The 13,041-nt window shown below is 37.0% G+C and overlaps 1 protein-coding gene across 2 annotated transcripts in view; it reads left to right on the top strand.

Annotated features, from left to right (window-relative positions):
* The window catches only part of EYA3 (EYA transcriptional coactivator and phosphatase 3), a 90,448-nt gene that overhangs the window by 37,085 nt on the left and 40,322 nt on the right, over window positions 1-13,041 (top strand). For both annotated transcript variants that reach the window (XM_021095661.1, XM_005653379.3), the window contains exons 5-6: window positions 3,714-3,780; window positions 6,381-6,517. In XM_021095661.1, the coding sequence (XP_020951320.1) occupies window positions 3,714-3,780; window positions 6,381-6,517 (204 nt within the window). The remainder of the gene's footprint in view (window positions 1-3,713; window positions 3,781-6,380; window positions 6,518-13,041) is intronic.

Genomic DNA, 13,041 nt, shown 5'->3' with positions numbered 1-13,041 from the left:
GCTTAACCTTACATAATTCCCATGTATTAAAAAATTGTGTTCCTTTTTTTTTTTTTAATGTATGTCTTGAGTTGCATATATTATTTCCTCCAAGGTGCTGTTACAGTGGTTCTCAAAACTTTTAGTGTACCTGAGTGCCATCTGGAGTGCTTGTTAGTAACGTAGAATTCCAGCCTCTTCTTCAGTAATTATCATTCAGTAGACCTGATCTGCGTTTTTAAGAGGATAGCTAGGGTATTCTGATACATATGGAAAAATGCTCTAATTAATAGAAATTGTCTCCTCTAATTTTTTTTTTCTTTTTTGCTTTTTAGGGCCTTGTCCCTGAGGCATATGGATGTTCCCAGGCTAGGGGGCAAATTGGGGCAAATTGGAGCTACAGTTGCCGCCTGCACCACAGTGACAGCAACGCGGAATCTGGGATCCGAGCCGTGTCTGTAACCCACACCACAGCTCACAGTGGCGCTGGAACCCTGACCCCACTGCGCGAGGCCAGGGATCAAAACTGCATCCTCATGGATATTAGTTGGATTTGTGGATTTGTTTCCACTGCACCATGAAGGGAACCCCTCCTCTACTTTTATTCCTATCTCACTCATCCTCAAGAAAAAGGTCTCTTCCTTATATACATCAGGGCCCAGAAGTCAATTGAGTCTTTTTGCTTCTTGCAAATTGTTTCTGTTTTTTCTCCTTCAAAAACTCTAGTTTCTTTGAAGTCTATACCTCTAACTTTCTATTTTATCTCCTAGTTATTTTGCTCTTTAAAGACCAGATCTTCTTTGTTTTCTTCTCCACCGAGACCCTTATTATTGTTGGGATTTCAACAGTCGTGTAGATGACCTATCCAGTACCCATAATTTCCTTCTTGTTCTCCTGTTTCCTTTTTTTTTTTTTCCCGCTCTTTTTTGGCCATCCCCTTGGCATATGGAGTTCCCAGGCCAAGGATCAGATCCAAGCCACAGTTGTGGCAAGGCTGGGTCCTTTAACTCACTGTGCCGGGCCAGGGATGGAACCTGCATCCTGCCACTGCAAAGATCCCACTGATCCAGTTGAGCCACAGTGGGAACTCCTCCTGTCCCTTTTTATTCAACATCTATTCTATGGTTCTTTATTATAATTACTCCAATACAAATACATTCAATAATTTTGCCTCTTGTATTCTTGCTAAATCCCAATCCTAATTTAATCCAACTATCCACCTTTTCTCTAAGTGCATTCAAATAGCTAAACATTACTGGATAAATTATACACCTAGCTGACTCTATTACAGGGCCTTAAATGGACACTAAATGTACTTGAAAATCCTACTACATTTTACTCATGAGTAAATATGTCACACCACTTCTTTCCTCTCAAAGCACCTGTACTCTTTCGCCTTTCTTCATATTTAACTGATGCTTTCTTCTCAAATAGAAGCTGTCTGATAGGAAGCTCCCTTATTACGCACCCCCCCCACCAGATCGTCAGACCTGCCTGTGTTTGTACTCATGTTCTCTTGCGCTTCATTCTTGTCAGAATGGAGATGGTATTATTGCGCCTGTCAAAGGTAAGACCTTTTATTTGTGCTTTCTATCCTACCTGTTCTTATCTTCCCCAAGGACTTGGTACTGCGGTTATCCTAATACCATTCCTGCATAGTGATGTTCTTCTCTTCTTAATCCATCCTGTCGGTAAAGAGACATGATCTAGTATCTATCATCTTAAAACACAAACAAACCTCTTCTTTTCCTCCACATCCCCCACTAGGTATAGACCTTATCTTTGTTCCATGACCTTGTGGAACCTCTGGAAAGAGTTGTCTTCACTTGCTTTCTCATCTCCCATTCACTCTTCAACCTTCTCAAATTTAGCTTCTGTCACCATTCTTCGAATGAAATTGCTTTGTCGGGGTCATTAGTTACTTTCAGTAATAGAAAGTACTAGTTCTAGTGAACATTTCTTTCTCCTTGTATACACCCTCTCACAACTTTTTCTCCCACCTTTCTCCTTTGCTGGCCTTTCTCCCACTATCTGAATGTTGGTGGGCCTCAGGATTTGATTCTAGCCTGGATCTTTGCTCTTTCTGTATCCTCTCACCAATTACACTACTTTAAATACTTTATACATTGTTAATGAATTCCAAATTTGTATTTCTCATCTGACTTCTCCCCTAATCTCATTGTGTATCCAACTGCTTACCTGACATTTCTAATCTCTAAGAGGGAACTCATGCGGTTCCCTGGTGGCTCAGTGGATTAAGGATCCAGGGTTATCACTGCTGTGGCTCAGGGTGCTGCTGTGGCACAGGTGTGAACCTTGGCCTAAAAATTTCTTCATACCTCAGGCATGATCAAATAAATAAATGGAAAGTCATAGTTAAATGTGTGAAAGCTTTTTATTCCCTTAGCCCTCACCAAATCTGTTCTCTTCCTAAACTTACCCATCTTAGGAAGTGCTTTCACTATCCCTCCAGTTGCTCAAACTAAAAACTGGAGATTTTCTGTATTCCCCTGTCTTCCTCATTCCTTAACATACAAATTCATCAGGATGTCCTGTTTTACCTTCAGAATGTATTTCAAGGTTTTGCCCCATCTCCACTGGAGCTACTTTTTTTTTTAACCAATACAAAGTTAAACACATCCAAATTTATTTACACAATGCTAAAGAAATTTTAGTTTTATTTCCATTTTGTGGAATTTTATTCTGGGGTTTGACTTTGTTGTGTAGCTTACATAGGTCATTGAAACTTGATTAACCTGCCTCATATGCAGAAAACTTGGGGTTTTAGGACACATGCTTAATACTGCTTTATGCTTTAATAGGAAGGCACCTGTCCCACAGCTTGCGGAGAAAGCAGAGAAGTTATAGTATAATTAAGAAGATTATGCCTAATTGTATATAATCCTTTCATGGTTCCCAAGTACTGTAAAAATCAAGATGCATTCATTCTCCAGAGAAATAAAAATTGGCCTAGGTCTCCTAGGATATTTTGTCAATCTCTAGTTTAAATTAAATCAGAGGAGGAAAAGGCTTTGGGTTTTTCAAAGTATTTGTCACCAGAGAAGGAACCATTAGAGAATTCAAATTAATTTCCTTTCTAGTAGCTATGAAAATCTCTGTACTTGGTAGTTTATCAGAGCATCATATCAGTTCCTCAGGTCTGTTTCTGCTTTGCCAAACTTAAAGATTTACTACAAAGCAAAAAAAAATAGTACAGAAGCACACTTGCGTCTTTCTGCTGTTGATTATATACAGCACTAGCAACAGTTTTCTAATAAAATTGGGCACTTCCTCCAGGTCTGTCTTCCTGCACATCATTCTTATGACCTTTTACTCAGAACAGAGTAGGCACCCAGAGAATGAATAAGCTGAAGAAGAAGTGTAATGTGGTTTCTCAGACATGACTCTTGCAATTCAAGTTCACCTATGAGCACAGCTGAGAGTTGCTTCCTCTATGGTTTTAGAGCAGTGATGGCTGAAGGCAGAGATCAATTGGTGCCAACCTTCAGCTCTTTTCCACACCCCTTGCATTCCAGCTGTTTTTATTTTTATAGAAGTCTACACACCCGTTACTAGAAGAGTGAGTTATTTCCTACTGCATTGTCTTTCTAAAAATCTAACATCCCAGCTGTATTCTGTTACTTAGTTTGAAAGAATATACAGTGAGACGTGGAAATTTCCCATTTTGTTTTTGAAATGTTCTAACTTTCTACCTGGTGATATCTTTCTTTCAGTTATGACATGCACCGATTACATCCCTCGCTCATCCAATGATTATACCTCACAAATGTATTCTACGAAGTAAGTTGAACAATTATTTCAAGAATCTATATGTTTTTTATCTAGATTCATTGCAAAATTTAACAATATTAAAGTCATTAACCTTTAACTAATTTTCACCTTTCTTGTTCGTTCTGTCCTTACTTCAATTTTTTATCCCCTCTAATTATAGAGTCTATGTGATGTCCTTTTAAAAAGTACATGGTTGTCAGGAATAGATCACTGTTACACAGGAGCTCAATGGAAATGAATAGGCACTGAAAGTGCAAAATACCATTAGTGATTAAAGCGTATCACTGATTGACTTCTGATCATTCTCTCTCTGTTCAACTTCAATAGATCAATTGAAAAAGCTAAAGCCAGGCTCAGCCTGAAATCTCTCTTCAGTTTCTTGATTTAGGAGTGTCCTTGGAGTAGAAATAGGCCTGAAGTTAGATAGATTTAGTGGGTTGAAGTCACTAGGAGGCAATATTTTGGGCCTCCTGAGGTAATATCAGCATTTAAGATCCATTAAGTTAATCATCTCTAAGATGAATAAGTGCAAAACAGTGTGTATACCAAGCTACCAAGTGTGCATTGATGAAGAATGAGTCTAATAATGGAAAAAAATAAAAATCATTAAATTAAAAAAAAGAGTGAGCCTGTATACATAGATAGATACAAGTGTGCTTTATTAACCTAGGACAAATTCTTATGTGCTTACATAGGCAAGATACATAAAGAAATTGGTAACAGAGAAGAGCGATACCTATGTGGCTGTTGAAAAAGAATGCTTTTTCCTTTTTGTGCCCATTTGTACCACTTGAATTTTGCATCAGTTAAAAAATAAGCTAACTGAAAAGTGAACACAATGAGTTCCCCAAATTCTAATCTGGTATTAAAACTAATCACATCCTTGGGCCAGACATTTTCATGTGGTCGTCATCTTCTATGAAATAACTTATCCGGTTCTCTGAGATCATTATGAAGAAGATAAGAGAATAATTTAGCTATAAAGAAACTGTATGAAAAAGGTTATTATGATCTTTATCATATCTGAAGATTAATCTTTTTGAAGTCACTAAGATTTTTAATCATTCCCAGATGATGTGGTTAACAACTATAGTGCGAGCTATTTCCTGGTCTTCTGGCTAAGAAGAATAGAAATTTTCAAATTTAGTCTTTTAAAGTTTACTAAGATGTGAATATCATGTATTTGAAATTCATCCATTCATTCATTTGCAAAATATTTATATACCTGCTGCATTTAGGACACCTTATTAGCTATGCCTTCTAAATGCAGAGACCTTCTTACCACTTATCTAAACCATTGTATTTTTAACTGCCTCTTTCAAGTACCCCCCTTCTAATCCCTTTTACAAAGCAATATCAAACTAATCTTTATTAAAAACAGTTCTGATCTTGCCATTCATTGCTCAACAGTTTCAGTGACTGCCAATTATTTCAGATTTGTCTGAACACTTACAGCCTGATATCCAAGGTCTTTGCTGTCTGTCTTCATATAATTTCCCTTAATGTAATCTGTGCTCCTTGAAGGATGAAGCCCTTTCTTTCCTCCTCTGTACCTTTGTCAGAGTTTTTGTCTTTTCCCAGAATTCCCTTTCTCTCCTGTTTCTGCACATTCAATCTGCTCAGTTCACGGACCACTTCTTTATAGCCTTCCTTCGTTTTCTTCTCCCCCACAGCTGAAAAAAAAAATCTTTTCTGAGACACCCCTGCCTCAGTATTTTATTTTTATGATCTATATGGTACATATGACACTTTCTTGCTTTATAAGTACAGCAGAACTCACCAAATAAAGTAACTGGTATCTTAAAATTCAGTGCATACAAAAATAAATAAATAAATAATAAAAATTCAGTGCATAAAATGTGACACCACCTTATTCCATGGATGAAACAACCAGGTCATCTAGCTAGTTTAAAATCTCAGAAGGTTCACTGTTGAATTCAAATCTCTAGCTAAACCTGATGTGGTTGGCGGCACCAAGCAGTGGCCAGTATACTCTGGCTTAACTACCAGCGGAGCAATTCTGTATTCTATCTAGGACTTCTCAGATTATATTAGTTTCATGGCTCCTATTTTATAGGCTTCATCTGGGGATATTGGGCCACACCCCTACTCCCTATTTTCTAATAAAAAAAGGTTGCTTTCCTTTTTCTCTGCCAACCTCAACCTCTCTTCCAAGTCCTACTTTCCCTCTCAGAACTTTAGTTTGGCCCAGAGGGCTAGGTGAAAAATGGAGCCAGCTGCCAATCCTGTTCTCTCCAGTTTGCTGTCGTTTCAGGGTTTTATTCTGCGTTTAAACATAAAGCGTAAATGAGCTTAATCCATACTTGTATCTCACATAGAGTCTTTACATGTAGCACACCACAAATGTTTGTAGCATAGTGATTGGACATTGGGAGGATATTTGAAACTTAAATTTTCTGTAAAATTGTTTGTTAGGTAAGTGACAGAGGAAGCTGGAAAGGAAAAACTAGTTCTATTTTTTGACCATAGTAGGAGATGTTTTATGTGGCAAGTTAGTTTCCTCATTGCTGATTTTTTGCTCCTAGTGGTATTATCTATTTCCCCTGCTTTTCTCTCATGAAAATGTTTGTTTCTTTGGACTTTCCTAGACCTTATGCACATATCCTCTCAGTTCCTGTTTCGGAAACTGCTTATCCTGGGCAGACTCAGTACCCAACACTGCAGCAGTCTCAATCCTATGCTGTCTACCCTCAGGCAACCCAAACGTATGGACTACCTCCTTTCGGTAAGGCATCCTGTTGTAAACACTTTCTAAGAATGTTGAAACTTCCATCTTTTCCCAAGAAGCAGACATATTTGAGCAGGAAGCTAAGAGGTGGGTTGTTCTTGGCAGAGCACCTGGTCAGTTGCAGGTGTGACAGAAGTTGAATATGCAATTTTCCAGTAAGGTATTTGATGCATGTAATATAAACTCATAACTTTTTAATACTCACTTGTTTATCTACCAAAATTTAGCTATTCCCAAGATACTATGCCTTGACTCTAAAGCTTGGAATCTTCAAGTTTTGAAAACTCTTTGAGGAATTACTCTTGATTTGACTTATTTCATACAAAACAGAGATGGTTATTTTTTTTTTTTTTTTTTTTTTTTTTGCGAAAACCAAGTAATCTAGCCAGCTAGAATATAGCTTATAGTTTTCTCGTTCTCTTCTTTTTTTTTTTTTTTCTTTTTTGTCAGTTTCTCCCTCTCCTTCTCCCCCTGTGCCATCTGCTAAACCACAAAGTCATCTTAGAAGGGGAAACCCCCAATTTTGTACAGCTTTCCGTGTGCATAGAGAGTTTTGTTCTTTGGTCATGAACTATGAATTAGAATGATTAATTGGAAATCAGTTTCAGGTTCTTTGGGCACTTAATATCTTTGGTTTTTCTCTGTGTGTGTAAACTGATAGATATGCTCAGTGCACTTTATTGCTCCTTCCCTGCTTTTCTAGAACTAATATCAGAAAATTGAGAGAATACTAGATTTTTTAAAATATGCAATATGTTAATAAAATTATAACTCTGTAGCCTTCATTGAAACTAGCTGATAATTAGGAGTTCCCATCGTGATGCAGCGGAAACGAATCTGACTAGGAGCCATGAGGTTGCAGGTTTGATCCCTGGCCTTGCTCAGTGGGTTAAGGATCCAGCGTTCCTGAGAACTGTGGTGTAGATCGCAATTGCAGCTTGTGGCTGTGGCGTAGGCTGGCGGCTACAGCTCCAATTGGACTTCTAGCCTGGGAACCTCCATATGCCGCAGGTGCAGCCCTAAAAAGACAAAAAGACAAAAAAGAAAAAAAAGAAAGAAAGAAACTAGCCGATAATTAGAAAAATCTTTCAAAGAGATAGGCATAGATTCTGAATGTTGCCTGCTTTTGATTTCAGCATTCCTACTTGTCCCGACCTATTTGGCTACTCTTTTATTATAGTGACAGCTTTCTTACTTTTGGGCTTGTTCGCATTCCTTGGCTCCTAATAACTGCTAGAAATAAAAATTGGGGATTATATTTAAAGATAGTTGTTGTTGATAACTTCATGAGTGAAGAGAAACAGAAATGCTCTTATATCCCTGTTTGTACACCCATGCTTCAGTGCCTATCAGTATCAGCCAGTTTACTAAAATCTTGTGATATATTTAACCATCCAAGACAGAGCAGCCCTTTTGGAAGCAGTACTCTCTGAAAATATGTTTGTTTCTTTTTGCATATATTAAAGCTGATTTTTTAACAGCTGGCTAAATAATAGGCTAGCAAATAAATATAAAGTAAGTATTTCACATTGTTTTTTTTTAACTCTGTTGATTTAAATTCTGTATTAGAAAGCCAAAGCCTTTTACGACATGGCTGAATAGTTAATTATTCCTGCTGTTAAGTGTTAAATAAAATTCCCGTTAGACCTCTCAACTCAGATTATGGAGTACTCAGCACAGTGCCGTGTGCTGGGTCCTAGACATTATGGTATCTTTTATCATTACTACATTTCCCTGTATTAAAGAAAGGAAGAAAATTCTGTAAAATATGCCCCTGTTGAAAACTTGAAGGAAACTGTGTTTATTTTATAAAGAAATACTGGTAATAACAGGCTCTTTTGTTAATCCATTTCTGTTTACTGATTGGGGGTGAGGGAAACTTGTTTTATTAATTTTTCTTATCACTGATTCAGAGAGAACTATTCATTAGTTTAATTTGCCTTTAAATGATAGATATGGCATATTCTCAAATTTTATAAAGGAAAATTTAAAGAGATGTTTATAATACTTTTTTTGTATGTGTATGTAATACTTTTTAAAGTGACTATTTTTAAAAGACGCTTTCTTATGCTTTAACATATGTCTTCTTAATAACATATTTCATTTATTGTAGAGCACAGAGAATTATACCCAATATCTTGTAATAATGTATAATGGAATATAAGTTACAAAAAGCAAAAATACTGAATCACTGTGCAATATACCTGAAACTAACACAGTGTTGTAAATCAGCTACATTTCAATTAAGAAAAACACTCCATTTCTTTTTTTTCTTGTGAAGATTTTGGTAATTTTATTATCTTAATGTTGCCTATTAGCACTAAAACTAAATTAGCTAGTCTCTTATTTTATTTCAGATGTAAATCTTATTGTAATAATATTATTGTATATTACATATGTAAAGTAATAATAATATATTGTAATAATATTGAGTGCTTACTGTGCCAAGCAGTATGCTGAAAATAAGTTCTTCACACTTTACATGATTTTCTTATTTAATCCTCAGAACAGTCATTAAGAAGTAAGTGGTAGCATTATCTCTTTTTATAGATGAGAAGACAGGCTTAGAAGGGTTAAGTAACTAACCTGAAGCCATACAACTAGTAAATGCCTGGGATTAGAACTGCACCCTGGTTGGAGTTCCTGTTGTGGCTCAGTGAGTTATGAACCCGACTAGTATCCATGAGGATGTGAGTTCGATCCCTGGCCTTGCTTCACTGGGTTAAAGGATCCCCTGTACCCACGAGCTGCAATGTAGGTCACAGACACAGCGGCTTGGATCTGGCTTGGATCTGGCATTGCTATGGCTGTGGTGTAGGCCAACAGCTGCGGCTCCAGTTTGACTCCTAGCCTGGAAACTTCCAAATGCCACAGGTGTGGCCCTAAAAAGAAAAAAAAAAAAAGCACTCAGGTCTGTTTAATTCCAGAAGTGTTAAATTTAGGTCCCTATGAAAAAATTAATCTGAGTTGTTTGAAATTTAAAAGTTTCATCCTCTTGAAGAAGGAAAAAAAAATGAAATCTAGTAAGCCCATATTATGACTAATCTTTAAAAGTAAAGGGATAGTGGTCATATTTTTTCAGAGCAATATTAGAAATCTAGCGAGACAGCAGAATGAAGATTAGAGGTTTGACTTCCAGTAATCTGAATGAATATGGGTGAGGAAAAGAGTGCTTATGTTTTTAGGGGCTCATAAAAGATTGACTTAACTGCCATTGTTCTATCTTCTTTTAAAAGAACTTCAATATGAGATGGAGATTTAACAATAGGTATTAAGAGCCTTAAGGATGTTCATGCCATTTCCCTCAGTAATTTCACTTCTAAGGATTTATCCTAGGGAATTAATTAGAGATAACCACAAAAATTTACTGCCAAGATTTTCATCACAGAATTATTTATAATAGCAAAAGATATGCAACAACATACCCATTGAATTGAAAGATATGTGTTAAATTGCAGTGTATTCATAGAATGTAAAATTGTGTGGCCATTATAAATCATATCTGTAAATGAATTTTTCATGTCTTGAAAAAAGTTAATTGAAAAAAAGCGGCATATAAAACTGAAAACACAATATAATGTACTAGGCTAGTATTTTTTTAAAATATGTATATAATGAATAATTTGTAGGAAAAAATGAATGTTAACAGTACAGGCAGTACAGATTTGATACCAGTTACCATGGAACCATGCAAAGTGAGGACACAATTCCAGTATGTACAGGTTTCATTTAACACAGTCCCATGCAAAAGTAAAAAACTGCCTGTATTTTTTTTCCTGTGTGATGAGACTATGCAATTTTTTTCTCTTCACTTTGGATATTTTCCCAATTTTCTATAGTATATGTCTAGTTATTTTATAATTAGGAAAATTACTCAAATTACTTAGTATTTATAAAAGCCAATCCCAGTGAGCTATTGAATCAACAAGATACTTTTTCATGTGTTTTTTCCTAGCATTTACATGTACTTCAACTCTTAACCAAACTAAGCTTCTCTAAAGTTCCACTACTCTGATATGTATTACTACAAAGTGAAGTGCTCAGATTAGTTTGGTTAGTAACTAACCAGTAGTGAAGTATTTGTGCTGAGAAACTTGGGTAGAGTTTGTGATAAGACCCCTCTGTGGGGCAGCAGGAGAATAGCAGTCAGAGAGACTTTCTTGGCCATTTTTAGACCACCTGTTGCTCTGCATCAGGCTCTTGGTGCTTAAAATGACTTGAGAAAGTTTGTAGTTGTGGGCAAATACCAGTGGATTGGGAGTCAGGAAGCCAGGATTTTATTTCTTCCCTGTCAGCTATAGTGCTCTATATCAAATCATTTTGTCATGCTATGTTACTTGGAATTCTGGGAAGAGTGCTTTTGAAAGAAGATGTTTATATACTTAAAAGAGCAGGGCTGGAGTTCCGTCATGGCTCAGTGGTTAACAAATCCGACTAGGAGCCATGAGGTTGTGGGTTCAATCCCTGGCCTTGCTCAGTGGGTTAAGGATCTGGCATTGCTATGAGCTGTGGTGTAGGTTGCAGACGCGGCTTGGATCCCACGTTGCTATGGCTCTGGCAAAGGCCAGCGGCTACAGCTCCAATTCGACCCCTAGCCTGGAAACCTCCATATGCCACAGGAGCGGCCAAGACAATAGTGACATTCAAATTTCTCATCCTAAATGTTTTAAAAACTGCATTCTAAAATATTTTTATTGTAAAATGTCAGCCGTAGCAAGGAGTTTGTCTGTGGTTTACCTGGACAAGACTTTTGAAACATTATGAACTAAGGGTAGAAGCAGGGGGGCCAACCTTCCTCATTTATGCTAGAGATGTTGATATTCCTTAATCCCCTCAAATAAGTTATTTCATGTGTTTAGTAAGTGAGAAAAGAATATGACTTTTTTTATGCTTTAAGAGTTTGATAAATTGAGAGTGAGATTAGCATGTACACACCACTATATATAAAATGGGTAAACAAGAAGGACCTACTGTGTAGCACAGGGTACTATATACTCAATATTTTGTAATAACCTGTAATGGAAAAGAATCTGAAAAGAATAGATATTTATATATTTTTATATATAAATCACTTTGATGTACACTTGAAACTAACTCAACATTGCAAATTAACTACAATTTAAAAAAAGAGTTAAAAATGGCAAAAAAGCAAAAAAAGATTTTTAAATAAAAATAAAAAAAGAGGAGTTCCCGTCGTGGCGCAGTGGTTAACGAATCCGACTAGGAACCATGAGGTTGCGGGTTCGGTCCCGGCCCTTGCTCAGTGGGTTAACGATCCAGCGTTGCCGTGAGCTGTGGTGTAGGTCGCAGACGCGGCTTGGATCCCGAGTTGCTGTGGCTCTGGCATAGGGCGGTGGCTACAGCTCCGATTTGACCCCTAGCCTGGGAACCTCCATATGCCCCAGGAGCGGCCCAAGAAATAGCAAAAAGACAAAAAATAAAAAAAATAAATAAATAAAGAGAGACTAGGTAGTTACCATGTCCTTCTGTCAACCTTTTAAGATATTCACATCTCCTTTTACTATTCTTATATTTACTTATCAAATTCTACAGGTCTGAATTTACCAAGATAATCTGAGTGTCTCTTGAAGCAGAGGTCCTTATTATCAAAGCACTATATTTCTATAAATTCCTTATCAAATTAGGAGGAAATGAAATGAGGTAATATTGAATTTGAAGCTGTGGCTGACCATGGTATTGATTTCTTACCTGGAATGTGTTTGATTGATGAATCTTTTTGGACCTAATTATCAGCTTGAACTACACTGATTCAACAGCCATAGCTATTCAGAGCACAGTGAGCTTATTTATAAACAGACTTTTGCATAGCCGAAATTATGACAGAAACTATTCACTCATAAAGAATATCCTTAGGCTTTCATATCAAAGCAAGCTTTGTTTATGGTTTCCTAGTTTACTGTAAATGGGGAAAAAAAAAAAAAAAAGATACAGCCAGAAACAGGAGATGGTGAAGAAGTGACAGATCACAGACAAAAGACAAAGTGCTATCAGAACCTAAAAAGCATAGAACGCTAATTCAGTTCTATTTAGTACTAAGCAACTGTCTTCACATATGGCACTAGCCTCTGGGGGATGTTTCTGTAACATACATAGCACAGCATAGTATTGATCTTCGTAGTAGTAATTCTGAGAAAAGGTATATTCACTATTTCCTCCCTGATAAGTCAGAAAAGGATTTAAGTATATTTTAGAAAGATTGCCACTCAGGAGCATGGTGGTAAAAGTAAAAGTGAACAGCTATGATGTCTGTCAGTGTGAGATGAATTTCTATGTTCTGACAGGGAGAGATGTCTCTCAGAGGTATGTGGAAAAGAAAATTATGAATAGCGTGTTAACACCCCCCCCTTTTTTTGGCTTTTTAGGGCTGCACCTGCCGCATATGGAGGATCCCAGGCTAGGGGTCCAATCAGAGCTACAGCTGCCACCCTTCGCCACAGCCACAGCAATGCAGGATCCTTCACCCACTAAGCAAAGCCAGGGGTCAAACCTACAACCTCAAG

Source organism: Sus scrofa, chromosome 6 (genome assembly GCF_000003025.6).
Source record: "Sus scrofa isolate TJ Tabasco breed Duroc chromosome 6, Sscrofa11.1, whole genome shotgun sequence".
Lineage (NCBI taxonomy): Eukaryota > Metazoa > Chordata > Mammalia > Artiodactyla > Suidae > Sus > Sus scrofa.
This window is presented reverse-complemented; position numbering and strand designations above follow the sequence as displayed.